Source organism: Crinia signifera, chromosome 2 (assembly GCF_055691185.1).
Source record: "Crinia signifera chromosome 2, ASM5569118v1, whole genome shotgun sequence".
Taxonomy (NCBI): Eukaryota; Metazoa; Chordata; class Amphibia; order Anura; family Myobatrachidae; genus Crinia; species Crinia signifera.
The window spans coordinates 151,199,308-151,218,395 of NC_139218.1; the positions used below are offsets into that span (position 1 = coordinate 151,199,308).

A 19,088-nucleotide genomic window follows, 5' to 3' on the forward strand; every position below is an offset into this window, starting at 1 on the left:
TTATTTAAATTTGATCCCTAAACCAGTGCTTATACAATCTCCCTCTCTCTGATATTGACCCTATAGTCTACTGACCGGTTCCAATATCCCCATATACCCAGATATTTAGTACTCGAACCCCGGGATGCATACACGTACTTTTCATGTTCACTAGTCTGGTTAACTAAATTAACCCATTCCCCATGGAGGGGTCCCAAAGGGGACATCCACCTACGTGCGATAATTACCTTCGCTAGAGCCGCTAGGTTTTTTGCCATCTGTTTCATTTCCCGGGGGACTGTCCCTTCTGCCCATATCCCAAGGACCAAATTCAGTTTATTTAGGGCATTTCGAGGGACACCAATCAAGACCAAAGTTTCAATTATATCATCCCAAAACCTGCTAACCATCTTACAACTCCACAGCAAATGGTCGAGAGTGGCATCCCCTTCTCCACATTTCGGGCATCTATCAGACCCACCCCCAGCAAATTTTTTAAGTCTGACAGGTGTTACATAGGTCCTATGCAGAATATTGAATTGGACCTGTTGAGTCCGCATTAAGTTTGTTGCCTGACGTGGGCCATCCAAGGCGACCCTCCAGCCTGTTACATCAAGCTGGGGGATGTCCTTGGTCCATTTTTCCCGTAGAACCCTTAAATCCTCAGCCTGAACAAATGAATGTAGATAGTGATACATTTTAGACAAGCGCTTGCCCTTCGCTAGTTGTTTAATGAAGGATTTGCACGGAGCCTCCACCACCTCCCACCTGGTGGATTTGCCCCCAACATTCATAGCACTCCTTACTTGAAGATATCTGAAAAAGACTGCCTTAGGAATACTAAATTCTGCCTGCAACTGGGAAAATGATTTCAGCTCCCCTCCCTGACACCAATGGCCCAAAGTATTGGCCCCGTAGGTGTTCCACACTAACCCTCCTTGTTGTTCCTTGAGGTCCCCCATACCTGTTAGCGAAAGAATTGGAGTGTCCGGATCGAGACCAACTGCTTTTGTTAGTTTACAAGACCATCTCCAGATTTTAACCGCTTGGCTGATTATAGGAGGGAGATCCCTCCGGAGCCCCCTCACAAACAATCTCTGAAGAGGTGTATAGTCAGGATCCACACACTCCACAAGGCTTCGCAACTCGGCTGAGTCTTCTCCAGACCTTACCCAGGCACATATTTGAACCATCTGAGCGGCCATATAATATATTTTGAAATCCGGAAGGGCCATACCCCCTTTATCTCTATCCCGACTCATAACATCCATTTTTACTCTAGGGATTTTATCCCGCCAGATAAATGAGGATACTATGCTCTTGATCTTCCTAAAGTGCTCATCCCCAATAAAAACTGGAGAATGTTGTACTATATACAAAAATTTAGGCAATAATGCCATTTTGACCAAATTAACCCGTCCTATTTGAGATATCTGAAGTCTGGACCAACTACGGCATTTGGATTTTAATAAACTAATATATGGAATTATATTTTGGGAGATAAAGTCTCCTGAGTTTCTGGTAAATAAGATACCCAAGTATCTGAATTTTTCCACCCTCTTTAACTGTCCTACAGGCACTAGGCTCATTGCACCCTCAATTCCCAGCTGGATATAGTTGGATTTATCCCAGTTCATTGAGAGGCCGGAATATCCCCCAAACTCTTGTATGAGTTGCATTACCACCGATAAGTCCCCAGGCATTGATAGACCCACCAGCAGATCATCTGCATATAACGAAACTAGGTTCCTGCTAGGTCCCCCTCCCCCGTTCTCGCCCCCCAGGGCTGATCTCAGTGCACACGCCAGGGGCTCTACCACGACTGCAAACAGCAGAGGGGATAGAGGGCAACCCTGGCGGGTCCCTCTGGAGAGAGAGAAAGAGGGGGATGTGAACCCATTGATGGTCACTCGAGCCCTTGGGTTTTGATACAACAGTGAGATCCGTTTTATAAACTTTTCCCCAAACCCCAAGGCCTGCAGAGTTTTCCACAGGAAAGGCCATTCGACTGAGTCGAATGCCTTGTTCGCGTCAAATGACGCGAGCACTGCATCCGACCCCCTCAGCTCCTCGGTCTGGAGATAAGTATATGCTCTACGGAGATTAATCATGGTCGACTTCCCTTCCATGAAGCCCGTTTGGTCGGGATGGACCACCTGATCTACTACTCTCTGAAGCCTAGTTGCCAATATCTTAGCATATATCTTTGCATCTGATGTTATCAAAGATATAGGCCTGTACGAGTCAACTCGTGTCAGATCTTTGCCACTTTTGGGGATCATAATAATTGCAGCCTCTGTCAAAGACTGCGGTATACACTCCTCTTTTTCCATACATTGAAAAACCCTCAGCAACTGAGGACCCAGCTTCCCAATGTATTTCTGGTACACCTCCCCAGGGAGGCCATCAAGGCCAGGGGCTTTACCCCCTGGAAGGGAGTTAATCGCCGCGATTACTTCCTCCACTGTCAGGGGGGCCTCCAATATATCTCTTGAGGAGGAGAGCAGATTTGGGAGTTCCAAGCCTGCCAGATATTGACAAATTTCTTCATTACTGCGACTTAGTTTAGACCTATATACCTCTTCAAAGTGTGTAGAAAAAAGTTCTGATATTTTAGGGGTATTGGTGACCTCTTGGCCCGTTTCTAGCCTGATCAGGGGAATAATATTAGAGGGGCTCTCTTGTTTCATAATGTGTGCCAGGAATTTCCCAGTCCGATCCGATTCAGCGTACCACCTGTTTGACCCTGAGGTAAGCCGTCGGCAAGTTACCTCTTGGAGAAACTCCACCCACTCTTTTTGGGCAGCCAGCCACAGCAACCTTGCTGAATCTGTCTTATTAGACAGGAAGGTGTTTTCAAGACTAATCATTTTCTCTTCCAGTTCGCCTGCCCTCTTTCTACTAGACAACTTCAGGAAGGCTATCTTTTTGATAAACACCCCCCTTAAATATGCCTTAAAGGCGTCCCACACAACAAGATTTGTAGAGGACCCATCATTTCCTACAAAAAATTCAACTATCATTTTCTCCATCTCCCCCTGTTCCCCCATTTGTTGTAGCCAATATGCCTGCAGTTTCCAATATCTGAACCCTGTCTGGATCTCTAGATCAATCTCCATAATAACCGGGGAATGATCTGAGATCCCCCGAGCCCTATAGTCTACATGCCTAATTTTGGTAAGGGCATTCTCAGAGACCAGAATCAAATCGATCCTTGAGAACACTCTATGGGAAGAAGAGTAACAGGAAAACTGCTGACAATCTGGGTTCCTGATTCTCCAGGGATCCTTCCACCCTATCTCCTCTATGAACTCAGAAAATTTATTGCTTTCCCTAGGACTTACTTTATCAGGCCTATACCATCTGTCCAGGTGAGGCTGAGGTACCTTATTAAAATCCCCCAAGCAAATCACTATATTGTCCGGAAAAGATGCTGCAAATTCCACCGCCATTCTCACCACATCGTATGAGAACGGGGGTGGGATATATACTGTGAGGATACAGAATCGCACATGGTCAATTGCACACTCCAAAAAGATATATCTTCCCCCGGGATCGATCTTCACTGAGCCTTTATCAAAAACCACTGATTTCTTAACTAACAAGGCAACCCCCCGAGAAGAAGAAGAGAAGGGGGCATGGAAACTATGCCCTATCCAGGGACGTTTTAAAGAACCCAATCGCTCTTTAGGCAGGTGGGTCTCCTGCAAGCAAATAATATCAGAGTCCAAACTCCTGCACTGTTTCAAGACCAAAGCCCTTTTTACCCTACAGTTCAGACCTCTGACATTCCAGGTCAAGAATTTAACCATTTAATCTGCACAAGGGATCCACCTAACACCCATATTTCCTGAAAAAAACAATAGTTTGACCAATAGGGCCGCGGACCAGATTTTACCGATGGGCCATTTTCTTTGATGTATAAGCAGTGGACCAGCATTGGGTTCATATTTCATAGGCTGCCGGCATGTTAGCCAATTTTCTAGGCCCTTGAGGTGCCAATATATGGAACGAGTTCTGCTGAATTTTGCTGTGAACGGACATACACAAAAACAAAAACAAACGTAGACACCCATCCCTCCCCGCCCCCCACCCCCACCCTGTATAACCAGTTCCCTTGGCATACCTATAACCCTACCCACACTCCTCACAAATCACCCCTTTAAGCTATCTCAAGTTACAGTAGCCTCCTAGAGCAATCAACTAATGGCCACCAAAGAGATATACCCCCGCCCTCCCCCGTGCACCCCCGCCGCCCAACACAGAATTACAATAATCTAACTCCAAAACCCCCACGTTATTTACCTACAGACCTTATATTGCAAGCACAACTTGTACCAAGCACTGCCAAAGCAGTTGTCCTGATAACCTTAGGGTTAGCCACAAGAATTCTCTCTATTCAGAAAGGAGAGATAAGCTGAAGCAAACAAATGCAAAATGTTGCCACAATATAAACAGGACATTTCATTTAAAGGTTTTAGCTCAGTGCCACCTGTTTCCTGCCCGGATAAGTGGCATCAAGCCACCTTGCCGCCTCCCCGGGAGTGAAAAAAAATTTCGTAGCCCCATCCGCTATCACTCTCAGTTTAGACGGATAGAGCATGGAATATTTTAATTCCAACTCTCTAAGGCGACCTTTAATGTCCTTAAATTTTGCACGGTCCTTCTGGACATCTAAAGGAAAGTCCGGGAAGGCCGATATTCTCCTTCCATTGTAGGAAAAGTCCCCCTTTTCCCTGGCCAGCCGCAGCACACTGTCCCGGTCCCTATAGTTTAGAAACTTCGCTATCAAAGTACGGGAAGGACCACCCGGGAGAGGAGGCCGGCCTGGGATTCGATGAGCTCTCTCTATGGCGAATTGGGCAGAGAAGGCCTTGTTGCCACACATCTGGAATAACCACTCCTCCAAGAACTTTTCAGGGGCATTGCCCTCTATACGTTCCTCAAAGCCGATGAAGCGGATATTATTCCGTCTAAGTCTACCTTCCATGTCGGACATTTTTTTGCATATATCGGACATTTGGTCACTGACGGATTTAACCTGAATCTGTAAAGGGCCAACAATGTCCTCCACTGTAGATATGCGGTTCTCGGCCTCGGTCATTCTCTCACGAATTTTTTGAGCATCATTCCTGAGGAGTGTGATATCAGACTGAACTTTGTTTATTTGTTCTAGCAAACGAGTTTCACAGGTGTTGATAGCCTCAAGGACTTGTTGTAATGTTACCTCTGGGGGAGGTGGATTTTTACTCTCCTTCGTAGGGGTAGAGAGAGGAGTACTAGTCTGGGAGCTGCTGCCTGCTTGGGAGCGGGCAAACTTCTCCAATCTGGCCGCCGCCGTATTTTGCCCAGTTTTACCCATACTGCACAATTCAGCTACTCGTAGCCCCTCCTGCACAGCGTATCTCGGTTTCACACTCACTTTGTAGGTTTCTGGATATTGATATATTTAGCCAAGACTAGAGAACCGTATTTACACAATGTCATGTGCTGGTACTTTACCAGGTATAGTCAGGAGTCACCAACAAGTTAAATTCAACGGCAGGTAAACCCTCCGGGCCCACGTTAACACAGTCACGTTTTTAGGCTGTAGATTTCTGGACTTTAGTATTCTTGGCCCGGCTAACACTGTAAGATGCCGCACACACAGTCCACAACTACTATCAGGGGACTTCAGGGCTCCCCAAGCAATAAATTGACCCTTCTGGGTACACAGACTTTGTAAACCGAGCACGTTGAGTGGGTTATACCCACAGGGACTCACCCACCGCCACCAGAACTTTGTCCACGGGTATGTCTCTCAGCAGGTGCCTCTGTTCAAAAACCCCTCAGATTTCAGGAAACGGTCCTCTGGGTATAGGAATCTGCCCACTCGTCCGTCTCTCACACGGACCTGGTACACTTTCTTGTATATGGCCTCCGCTGGACACCAGGTAGGAGCCCCCCCCACAACAGCCGATCTCCTCCTTACTTTGGTTTTCCACCCTGGAGCTGCGTCTCTCACCCGCAGCAACCAGGGGCCGTGTAGGGCGCTTTTTAGGCAGAGGGCCCGGTACTGTAGGCGTCTGGCAAGGTTTAGCAGAAGTCGTGGGGGCAGCCCCTTGTATCCGGGCACCGCTGGTTCTCCTGCCCGCCGCGGCTCTCACCCGCAGCGCCTCGGGATCCCCGGCGGCGTCTGACGTCACAGCCCGGCGCCCGCTCCACGAACAGGCACTGCCGGAGACGGGATCAACAAAGAATGAGGACCCCAGGCAGCGCGCCCAGCTCCACGCGCCGTCTCTCTCCCAGCCGGGTACACGCTCCGGAGCTCAGACCCAACACAGGACCGCAGGCCGGCACTCTCTCAGCAGGTACTCTCCACTCGGGTTTAGCTCGGTAGTTAGTGACTTACACAGAGATTTTTCTTTAATAGGCCAGTTTTTCCCCATCATTTAGGAAAATTTATTTTCTTCGATCCAGTGCGGGCCCTCACTTCCTCCTACAAGACTTCAGGAAATATCAGCAATAAATGGATCAGTAAGTCCCTCAATAAGCTCAGGATCACAATGGTCTTTTTATGCATAAAGCACACCTTCATAGGGCTTATTGTATACACAGATTTGTTAGAATAAAGGCTTAAGGTGGGCAAATAAAACTCATGAAAAAAAAATTTAGGTGAATTCGCCCCAAAAAATTCCGTCATTTCCTCTATGGAATAAGCAGTGAAGATCATGGATTTTGTAGAATTATTAGGTGTATAATCAGAGATAGGTGAGCAGCCTAAAGAACAGTCAAGTAAATCTGTACACTACTATTCAGACGTGTGTATGTGTCACACAAGCATTTTCATCCGTAGCTCACCACTCACTCCCCAGTGTAATTTACCAATTTATCCTTTGTTTTACATTCCAGTGTTTCTCTCCTCCCTTGCCTTATATTGTGTCTTTTGACCACTTTCCTGTTATTTACATTTTTTTAGACTCTCCTAAATCTAGTGTATTGGTTACCCACTTTAGCAATCCCATGCACTACCACATAAACAAGGAGCACAGATGTAGGCCTGTCATTTTTTATTTCCTTGGTTGCATTGTTTTGAGGTATTCATTTTAAGGATTCCAAGATCCTCTATTGATTCTAAATAACTAGGATTTGTTTCCTTTCTGGGCTATATAATATGGTCACCTCAATGGATCCACTTATAGTAGCATTGTATTGCAAACATGGAAAGTAGATACAAGGGATAGATTTCCAAGCAACAGCTTTGGAAGTATTAAGCCCCATACACACTAAACGAGTCACCATTGACGCCAATATAGGGTCTGTTATTTAAGCTGTTCTCATATTCATATTGTATAGCGCTATTAGAATCTAGTGTTCAGGTTCCTATACCAGTCAACACACTGGCTGCAGTTTGATCCTTCAATCTAAATTCGTAATAATTGACCTCCCTACTGTACATTCCAGTCATATCCTCATATTTTCTCTTTCTTCCCTTTCACGTCTTCCAAACACCTGGTCAACATTGCTGGGTGAACAGATCATATAGCCCACTAATAACCTTTGCAATCTGTTGGATTAGAATGCTAATTTCCTATTTCCCTATAAATCGTAAACTTGTGAGCAGGGCCTTTCTACCTCTATGACTGTCTTATATTAACAAGTTTTGTTTTATTATTGTTGTGGCCAATTGTAAAGGATTTTGCTGTGGTGTAGAAAACACGGTTAAAAAATAAAATAATAAATCCAGAATTTTATTGCAAAACCACCAGTAAATGTAAAAATCAGACCATGGTACATTAGAGACTACATAATGCTGGGTTGGGTATTATTATTATCAGTTTCTTATATAGTGCATACATATTCCGCAGTAATTTACAGAGTATACTGTAGTTGAACATTCACACCAGTCCCTGCTCCAGTGGAGCTTACAATCTATATTCCCTATAACATGTACACACACACACACACACACAGACACACACACACACACACACACACACACACACACAGACAGACATTCTAGGGTTCATTTTTGTTGGAAGCCAATTGACCTACCAGTATATTTTTGAATTATGGGAGGAAACCGAAGTACCCGGAGTAAACCCACGTAAACACGGGGAGAATATCCAAACTATGCACAGTTAGGGCCATGGTGGGTATCGAACCCATGACCTCAGTGCTATAAGGCAGTAATGCTGACCATTACATGATCCGTGATGCCCAGGAAATCCTGACATTTAAAATCCTGACCACGGCATCGCAACAGTCAAACTTCCTGCAGATAAAATAGGTAAGTAAATAAACATTATCTTTACCACAACCCTCACAATAGCCTTAATGACCGCCCCAATTAATTAATAATTAATTCATGACCGCCCCATGATGCAGGCTAGGATTGCGCTAGTGCCTTACCCCTTTACTTATCTCTGGGATCCATCAGGATTCTGACGGTCTACATTCCATAAAGTTTACGTAGAAACTTCAGAGTATGTATAATGGGTTTCCTAATAAAATCTGTATGACCACTGATGAGAAGCCAGGCGTCAGAAAGAAGAAAGGTCTTATTGTGCAGGAGAGGGCGTTCCACAGAGTAGGTGCAGCCCAAAAAAAGCCCTGTAACCATGAATGGGTGCAAGTAATGTGTGTAGTGGAGAGATTGGAGAGCTTAAGGCTGAGATATATTTTGAGACAAATTATGGGGGCATACACACAGGGCGATAATAGCCTATTTTCAAATCGATCTGTCTAGATCACTTAGAAATTAAGCACAGATAAATCCACGTGTATACCCCATAGCGATGGCAATCCCACGTATCGTAATTGCTGGCTCAGATATTTAGAGCTTCCACCAAATATCTAAGATCGTCTAGCAAGTGCTAATAAGCAAACATAAGGGTAGCACAGACCGCTCAGCACACGTCGCTGGTGCATAGCAATGTGTGCTGAGCGATCTGGGTGTGGTATGCGCCTACGACAGTGGGGATCCCGACAGTCAGTATCCCAACTGCCGGTGCTCTGATAGGGGGTCAAGCACAAAGAAGAGCAATGCAGGCATGCTGCGGCCCCGGTGGCTTGCTACAGGTTCTATTCTCCCTTTATGGGGCCCGTGGACCCCGACAAGGGAGAATAGCCCCAGTGAGTTGGGATCCCCCCTGTCAGAGCACCGGCAGTCGGGATCCCGACGTTGGAGTGTCATCCGGCACCCGAGCGATCTGTGCTAACCTAGATTGCTTAGGACAAAACAGAATACAGGTCACCACTGAATGTACTTACAGAGTGGAGCAGCAGACATTTAGCACAGAAGATCAGCCTCTCTGCTGCATTAACAATTTATTGCAGTGTTTTTGGGGGTGGGGTGCAGACCAGTCTAGCATTATGAATATATGAGATAAGAGTGCATGAATTAAACCCAATACACACTAAACTATATAATTAAACGATTTCCACCGATTCCCAGGCAAACAATATAGCGCTATTGTTAAACATATTGTTCAGTGAGGTCATTGGGTCCTCATCCGTACATGCTGACATCAATGATATTGAGAGTACACACTAGATCATAAGAACAATATATTGTTAAAGATATAGGGCCTTATTCTGGTCTGTGCGGACGGAGCCGAATATGCAGCCAGGACCGTGCGTCCTTAACCCCGCCTTTCGTACGGATCGCTCACTCCGTCCGAATGCGTTAAGAAGCTGTCCGAACGGACCGCAAGTGTATTTCTCATGAATACACCTCCTCCATCTCAGGGAACCTCCCCCATCATTCGATGGTCGCAGACCATCGAATGCAGGACCGAGTGGTCAGGCAGCTCCCGCAACCTCAGACCACACGGGCATTTCTCCGTGCAAAAGCAGGGATCTGGGCGGGCAGCTGACATCCGGCAATGTCATATGTCCGCCCCCTACACGTGCGTCACGACCGCATTACCATACGTACGCCCAGCGTTTGCATGGGAACGCCCATGAAACGCGGGGTGTAAACATATGGTAATGAGCCCAAACAGCCCTTCACACCCCTCTCCACCCCCTGTTCGTAGTGTACACATTTCATGCGGAATTTGGACGTGCGTCCCGTTCGCACATGCGCAGAGACGCCTCTGCACATGCGCAGACACAAAACATTGGCGGACCGACCGCACGCGGACATTACTGCACCAACCAGAATAGGGGCCATAGTTATTGCTCATATTGTTAATATATCATCTAGTGTGTGTTGGGCCTTACATTCGTAGGAGTTTTATGGACGTACTCTGAACAGTTTGGACAGTAATTTGCAAGAGAGTTAGGGTCACCATTGTACATGATTAGAGACCGGATTATATGCATTTGCATATTTGCCCGATTTTCAGCAGAAATTGCATATCTGACCTAAATGTCCTGATGGTGCATATTTGGCATAGCGCGGTCGGCGCGGAGCGTTCACCCTCACTTCCTGACTTTTTTTTTCTTTATCTGAGGAAACGCCGCTGATAGGCTGACAGAATTGCCCATCAGAGGAATGGATTGAGCGGCCTGTCAGCGCGGCGGGGGGTGGGATGTGGGTGGAAGAGCTGATACGCCGCAGTGTGTACTGTAGGCTCTTCCAGCTACATCCCACACCCGCCGCGCTGACAGGCTGCCCGCCGTGCTGACAGGCTGTCCACCTCTGCTGACACGCGGGGAATCACTGCGTGCCACACGGGTGCTGGAGGCCCCGAACAGTGGTGCTTCTGGACAGAACACTGACCCCAACCAACTGATGGCAACGGTGAGTGTAACTTACAGCACAGTTTCTGCTGGGGCATTACAGTATGTGCGGTTTTGATGGGGGCATTATGTGCACTTCTGCTGGGGGCATTATGTGCACTTCTGCTGGGGGCATTATCTGTGTTATACTGCTGGGGGCATTATCTGTGTTATACTGCTGGGGGCATTATCTGTGTTATACTGCTGGGGGCATTATCTGTGTTATACTGCTGGGGGCATTATCTGTGTTATACTGCTGGGGGCATTATGTGTGTTATACTGCTGGGGGCATTATGTGTGTTATACTGCTGGGGGCATTATGTGTGTTATACTGCTGGGGGCATTATGTGTGTTATACTGCTGGGGGCATTATGTGGGGTATACTGCTGGGGGCATTATGTTGGGTATATTGCTGGGGGCATTATCTGTGTTATACTGCTGGGGGCATTATCTGTGTTATACTGCTGGGGGCATTATCTGTGTTATACTGCTGGGGGCATTATCTGTGTTATACTGCTGGGGGCATTATCTGTGTTATACTGCTGGGGGCATTATCTGTGTTATACTGCTGGGGGCATTATCTGTGTTATACTGCTGGGGGCATTATCTGTGTTATACTGCTGGGGGCATTATCTGTGTTATACTGCTGGGGGCATTATGTGTGTTATACTGCTGGGGGCATTATGTGTGTTATACTGCTGGGGACATTATGTGTGTTATACTGCTGGGGGCATTATGTGTGTTATACTGCTGGGGGCATTATGTGTGTTATACTGATGGGGGCATTATGTGTGTTATACTGCTGGGGGCATTATGTGTGTTATACTGCTGGGGGCATTATGTGGGGTATACTGCTGGGGGCATTATGTGTGTTATACTGCTGGGGGCATTATGTGGGGTATACTGCTGGGGGCATTATGTGTGTTATACTGCTGGGGGCATTATGTGGGGTATACTGCTGGGGGCATTATGTGGGGTATACTGCTGGGGGCATTATGTGTGTTATACTGCTGGGGGCATTATGTGTGTTATACTGCTGGGGGCATTATGTGGGGTATCCTGCTGGGGGCATTATGTGGGGTATACTGCTGGGGGCATTATGTGGGGTATACTGCTGGGGGCATTATGTGGGGTATACTGCTGGGGGCATTATGTGGGGTATACTGCTGGGGGCATTATGTGGGGTATACTGCTGGGGGCATTATGTGGGGTATACTGCTGGGGGCATTATGTGGGGTATACTGCTGGGGGCATTATGTGGGGTATACTGCTGGGGGCATTATGTGGGGTATACTGCTGGGGGCATTGTGTGGGGTATACTGCTGGGGGCATTATGTGGGGTATACTGCTGGGGGCATTATGTGGGGTATACTGCTGGGGGCATTATGTGGGGTATACTGCTGGGGGCATTATGTGGGGTATACTGCTGGGGGCATTATATGGGGTATACTGCTGGGGGCATTATTTGGGGTATACTGCTGGGGGCATTATTTGGGGTATACTGCTGGGGGCATTATGTGGGGTATACTGCTGGGGGCATTATGTGGGGTATACTGCTGGGGGCATTATGTGGGGTATACTGCTGGGGGCATTATGTGGGGTATACTGCTGGGGGTCATTATGTGGGGTATACTGCTGGGGGTCATTTACTACTTACTAATTGTATGCTGATTTAAATAAAAAACTATAAAATTTCACTTTATTTTGTATTTTTTATTTAGCATATTTTGACGCTTTTCATGCATATTTTAAGTATTTTTCATGCATATTTGCATGCATATTTCGAGCTTTTTATGTTGCATATAATCCTGTCTCTATACATGATATTTACACATACCTAACAGTATGGACAATAAATGGACTGCTTTATGAAGCCATAGAAAATAATTTCAGGGACATTATTATGATGATAATCTAAGTGTGTCACTTATAATATCATCACTTTGACAGACCTCAGAACATAAAATTCAATACCGTCACATTTACGGACCTTAATTATAAATAAAATTATTTGAAGTATATTTGTACATTACTTAACTGATAAGACATAAAGAACACACATTTTTTGGGTCATTTTGGAAATAGGGAATTCAATTGTTTTATTTACTTAATAAAAAAAAAAAAAAAAACTGCTTAACATTTGGCCACCCATGAAAACTGGGTACATTTGGCAGCTATGAGAGGCAATAATGTATAAAAGTGGTATACAAAAGAATTATATAATGTACAAAGATCACTTGATATTTTTCTGTAGTTTCTTCAGAGAACTTTGCAAAGACTTTTTCATGAATGTTTGGTTGCTTTCAAGAGCGCTGGTTAGAAGTCCGATGTGATTAGGTTGAATCTGCAAAAGTGAACCATTTTAGCATACATTACACATATGACACACTCACAATTGTAATAGTGCTACTGATAATATAACACCATTTGGTGTTTGTCAGCTGAATTCAATAACCCATAGCACTTTTGGACTTGTGGTTCCTGGGTTAAGTGCCTGGGATTATTCATTTACATCCTGTGTTAAGTGTAGCTTGAGTCACAAACATAAATCTGCAATAAGTAGGGCTTTCCAAAGTCCCTTGCAAGTGGCTAACCCATAAGTATGTACTTACCCTAAGATCAATGTGTTACCACCCAATACAGTAGCTAACAGAATCCAGATTAATGTTGAGGAAAACAAAAAAAAAGTACTCTCTTTTTGCTGGGGGCACTCATTTAAAGTTGTCAGAAAAATAATAAATTAACTAAAATGTAACCTTTATTAATTTTGGTTATCCCCAGGATTCGACCAAATTAGGGATTAATAGAGTAGATTAACACATATATTTAGCACATAACATATATGTTCTATGTTTATTGTTGTTTCTTTGTGTGTCCATGTTTAAATTTTAATAGAATTTTGACCACTTTAAAAGAGTGCCCCCAACAAATAGTACTTTTTTCTTCTCCTCAACATTGTATCCAATTTACTCTCAGGGGAGCACCGCCACGTCAACATAACCAAAGTTATGGCATAACAAATCTTCAATTGTGGCTACATCTGTACTGAATCACATATTCCTACAATTTTTGCTTTCATTGCAGCGCCACTTGTGCCTAGGTAATGTTCCCCCACCCCCTTATCCATGAGAAGACCAATAGCTAACTGAATTCAACCCTTTAGGTTAGTGGTTTCTTTTGCACTGACGAGCACTTTTGAATATGTCATATACATCCTATCTAGAACATCTGCTAAACCGCTCTCTATAAATAAAACAACTTTAGTTTAAATCAACTAGAATGTATAGGTATAGCTCCCTTTTAGCTTAGTGTACAAATAATAATAAATACAAAATAAAGTTAACTGACTATTTGTAATAAATATATATTTTGAATTCCATTTATGTTTATGAAAGGCCTTAACAATTCTGTCCAGATATTATTTTTAGGGGTGTATTCAATTAGCCACAGAAAATGCCTGAACGGATTCAGGCAGCTGTGCATTTAATCTCAGAACAGAGATACTGCGAGCAGAATCAGCCTTTTGTATCTGACAAACAGGGCTTGTGTGTAACCGCATCCAGCCTTTAGTGTTCTACATTATATTAAAACTGCTTTAAATAAATAAATAAACTAAAATCTTCTCACCAGGTCATGTTTGCTTGTTAGAATGACCAATAGTAATTTAGAAAATGTTACGGACTTGGAAAAATTATCAGCAGCATCACAAAGGAAGTTAAGTAGGAGATCAAACTCTGAAGCAGATAATTTATCCTGTGAGAAAAGAAACACAAGACAAATGTAAATATACTAATTATGTCTGAGTAATAAAGTGTAAAACTGAATGTGGTAAATGATTTAATAGGTAAAGTAATTTGATCTCAAAGATGCCATGACTTGTGACATTCTTTTATAGTTGCAGGTTAGACAGGCTGCTAGAACAGAAAACAGTAAATTACTGACTAAAAATAGTGTTTATTTCAGTTATAATAATGGAGAAGCTTGCTAGTCGAGAGGTTGACCATGGCAACCCCTATCTGTCAGTTATTACTCAGTCTTGTTTTATATAGTAATGACAATTGGCAAACAGAATACTTATATTTATTTACAGTTTATTTTATAGAACATTCTGTTGCACTTTCCAATTGGAAATAGTAATATTACAAACTAGGTATTTACAGTCAAAATGGTAGGAGGGTCCTACTCGCAAGCTTACAATCTATAGGGAAATAGGCAGTTACACAAGATTGGTGTTATCTAATGCATGAAGTCCACCAGATTGCAAAGCTTCTTGGTGGTGCATGATACCGTGACCCAACAATTTTGGCCAGGGGTCAGGATGAAAAAAGTAAGACCGCATATATGTGTGGGCTGTACAGTTGGGATGCAATTGGATAGGAAAGGTTATGTGGCTGGTTCTGGAATTTGATAAGCTTGCTTGAAGAGGTGAGTTTTTAGGAATACTTAAAGGGTTAGCAGAGGAGTCTTATAATGCGTGGGAGGGCATTCCACAAAGTGTGTGCACAGCCCGAACAAAGTCCTGCAATCATGATAAATACATTTAATTTTTATATATAGTTTAGGTCGAGCAAGCTTATTCCATATAGCAATTTACCTTCTTTTCAGTCAACAAGTGCAATACACTGATAGAGACTTCTGAGCATGATACCTCTAGGATAGGACTGCAAAACAAAAAAAGCAAACAATGCAATCAATCTAATGTAGGTAAAAGTAAAAATCAGAGTGCTGGCTTTCAATGATGCCTGGTATTAGTTTGTAATATTAACCAAGAATTGTTATATCTTCCCATAAGGTCTATTCTGTGCAACCCACAGAAGGTGAACGTAAAATAGAATATCTAAAAAAATCATAATAATTATTATTATTATAAAGAAAAAGGATCATTATAGAGTAATTGGTTATAATAATCTATAAATCTATTGGTCTTATGGACTGCTAAGGTGGAAATTCAATTAGATGCATTTATTTAATAAGCATGAGAAAGGGGAGGTAGGCTTTAATGTTTGGAGCTATTCAATTAGAGCCCCTTTTTCTTGCCCTTTAAATTATATGTTTTTGTGCATTAACCCATAAAATGCAGGATATGCTCCCAGACCTATTACTTAAACTACCTGTTTTGGGTGCCGTGATCAGGTTATCGGGGATTTATTTTCAGGTTTCCTCAGACATGAAAAAAAATCCCTGTGCTGCTGGCGGGCTTCCTTTGGGGCTAATTGAATAACACAAGGAAATCAAATAGCCTGCTGTAAATTTCCATGGCCAATGGAGTTCTCCAAGTGATACATGGATCAGCATACAGGCTGCATGTGTTTTAAAAGCGTATTTAACCCCTTCCCGACGCAGCATGTTTTTGCCTTCCTGAAAGAGGCCTTTTTTTCAAATCTGACATGTATCACTTAAGTGGGGATAACTTTTTTTTGCTTTTACTTATCCCAGTGATTTTGAGATTGTTTTCCCGTGACACATTGTACTTTAAATTAGTGGTAAATTTTGGTCGATACAGTTTTTTTTTTTTTGTGAAAAATACCAAAATGTCGTAAAAAAATGGAACATTTTGCTATTTGCAAAATGTAAAATTTTCTGCTTGTGAGACAAATAATCATACCACTCAAAATAGTTAATAACTAACATACCTAAACTTTATTTTTAAATCATTATTGCAAGCTCCTTTAATTTTTTTGGACACTAGGGGGCAGGAGAGTCTAAATTTTACACATCATACAGTTTAACGCTGCTTTTGGCTGTTCACGTTTGAACAGCCAATCGCAGCGATCGCCCATGACGCCTGGGCAATGAGGGAGGATGTCTGCTGTCAGGGACAGCAGACATCGTCCCTCTGTCACCGCGTTTGTAGACGCGGTGGCACTTTGAAGTCATGACGTACATGTACGTCATGTGTCGGGAAGTACATCCCGGCCATGACATACATGTACGTCAAATGTCGGGAAGGGGTTAAGCATCAAGCTTTTAGATTGCAGTCACCATAGTCCTCATTATGACTGAGGTTTTCATTTTCAGACCCTTACTGTTAAGCCGCTCATACACAGGGCGTTTTTCACATGCACAGCACATAAAGTATGTGTGGCACGGACTTTTTGAACTAGATGCAATCTCGTACAAAAAGTACGGAGAACATCACTCATGCATGGGCACCTTTACCTACATATAGGGCATTAAGAAATGTATTCACTTAATAAAGAATTTCTTTCCAGAGGGTATTACATAGTTATGTAACTCTACTACCACATTGAAAACAATGGGTTTTTTTGGGATTACTTTTGATCTGTTTGGTTATTGCGCTTAGGTTTCCTTACTTTCTTCTCATTACTTTAGGTTTACAGATCCAATCAATAAAGAACAGAGGATCTTCCTGTAAATAGAATTGCTATTTCATGTAGCGTGATATTCAATGTAAATACTCCTCAACATGTAAAACGGATAAAGCTAGAAAAGCATGCACTATAAAATGTAAGGACATGTAGAGGCTAGAACTCACCTAAAACAAAGATACAACTGATGCGACATGAGGCATTCTGTTATCATGCGACTAAGAAAATCCGCGTACACGGAACCTATTATAATTCACAGAGAGAGGGGGGGGGAGAGGGAGTGTCAGAACTAAACAACTATATATGTAAAACTAATAGTTGATCATTTCAATGAGCAAAAACAGACAAGTCATAAGTATGGCAAGAATAAACAAATGACTGTAGAGAAAATTAATACTGTACATTTCCCCACAGTTATATTAAAACTGCAGACAGGACTGATTATTCTAATTACCTGTTTTTGCTTGAACCAATATTGGGCCAATTAGAGTGCTGCATGCTGGCCACGCATATTTGTTGCAAAACACAGTAAGGGCGGCAGTGAGAGAACGGGAAGCTGGTGATGTGAGAGAAAGAACCTGGTACAAACACAACAGTGAAAATCACACTAACTTGTTATAGGAGAGAATATATAGCATACAATGTAACATAAATGACTACAGGTATCACAAATTGTAAAAATATAGACTCTGTATTGGGATAACATGAAACATGCAGGGGGACACGGTCTTGCAATCGGGAATGGGAGCAAGTAATGAGTGTGGATGAGAGACGCAGATCTTGAGAGGAGCGTAGAGGTCGGGTTGGAAGATACTTTGAGATAAGAGAAGATATGTATGTTGGTTTATGGCTTTGTGTGTAAGTAAAAGAATTTTGTATTGAATACGGTAGAATACAGGTAACCAATGAAGTGACTGACAGAGTAGCTTTGCAGACGATGAACGTCTGGCTAGGAAAATTAGCCTTGCAGCTGCATTCAATGATGGACTGTAGTGGTGAGAGTCTGTATTGGGGAAGGCCAATAAGGAGACTATTGCAATAATCAATGCGTGAGATGAGAGCATGGATTAGAGTTTTTGCAGTGTCTTGTGTAAGGTAAGGGCGAATTTTGAATATGTTTTTTAGGTGCATGTGGCATGATTTTGAGACAGATTGAATGTGGGGTACAAAGGAAAGTTCAAAGGCAAGGATATCACAACTAGGCAGCGAGCTTTAGCTGTAGGAGTGATTGTCATATTCTCAACAGCAATAGAGATATCAGGTTGGCAACTACTATTTAATGGCGAAAATATTAATTATTTTTGAAATATTAAGTTTGAGGTGGTGAGATGACATCCAGGATGAAACAGCAGAAAGGCATTCAGAGACACGGCTCAATATAGATGGGGACAGGTCCGGGGAGGATAGGTAGAGCTGAGTATTATCCGCATACAGATGATACTGAAATCCAGAAAAGTGGATTAGTTTGCCAAGAGATGAGGTATATATTGAGAAAAGCAGAGGACCTAAAACTGAACCCTGAGGTATTCCAAATGAAAGAGGTAGCGAAATGGAGGTAGAATCAGGAAAAAGGAACACTAAAGGAGCGGTTAGATAAGTAGTATGAGTACCAAGAGAGGGCTGTGTCTTTAAGACATAGGGATTGTAGTGTTTGTATGAGAAGTGTGTGGTCAACAGTGTCAAAAGCAGCAGAGCGATCAAGAACAATTAGTAGTGAATAGTGGCCTTTAGACTTAGCAGTGACCAGATCATTCGCAACTTTAGTTAGGGCTGTCTGTGGAGTGTTGGGCACGAAAGCCTGACTGAAGCGGGTCCAGTAAGTTATGCGAGTTAAGAAAGTGTCTGAGATGAGTGTAGGCAAGTCTTTCAAGTAGTTTGGAGGTGCATGGAAGTTGAGAGATGGGACGGTAGTTTGAGAGAGAGCTTGGGTCAGAATTTTGATTTTTTTTCAGAATCGGAGTAATAACTGCGTGTCTGAACAATGAAGGAAAGACACCAGTAGAGAAAGAGAGGTTACAGATTTAAGTTAAGATTGGGATGAGCACAGGAGACAGAGATTTACTTATTTGTGAG

The 19,088-nt window shown here is 43.2% G+C and overlaps 1 protein-coding gene across 4 annotated transcripts in view; it reads right to left on the reverse strand.

The window, feature by feature from the left end:
* Nucleotides 1-11,728: 11,728 nt before the first annotated feature.
* Nucleotides 11,729-19,088, reverse strand: part of FANCE (FA complementation group E) — a 49,555-nt gene continuing 42,195 nt past the window's right edge. For 3 of the 4 annotated variants that reach the window (XM_083173119.1, XM_083173121.1, XM_083173120.1), the window contains 5 exons: nt 17,470-17,593; nt 17,183-17,258; nt 15,281-15,347; nt 14,314-14,439; nt 11,732-13,030 (listed from right to left, as the gene is read on the reverse strand). In XM_083173119.1, the coding sequence (XP_083029245.1) occupies nt 12,920-13,030; nt 14,314-14,439; nt 15,281-15,347; nt 17,183-17,258; nt 17,470-17,593 (504 nt within the window). In that variant the 3' untranslated portion in view covers nt 11,732-12,919. Of the gene's footprint in view, nt 13,031-14,313; nt 14,440-15,280; nt 15,348-17,182; nt 17,259-17,469; nt 17,594-19,088 lie in introns of all 4 variants that reach the window. The other variant, XM_083173123.1, reaches the window with a different exon arrangement.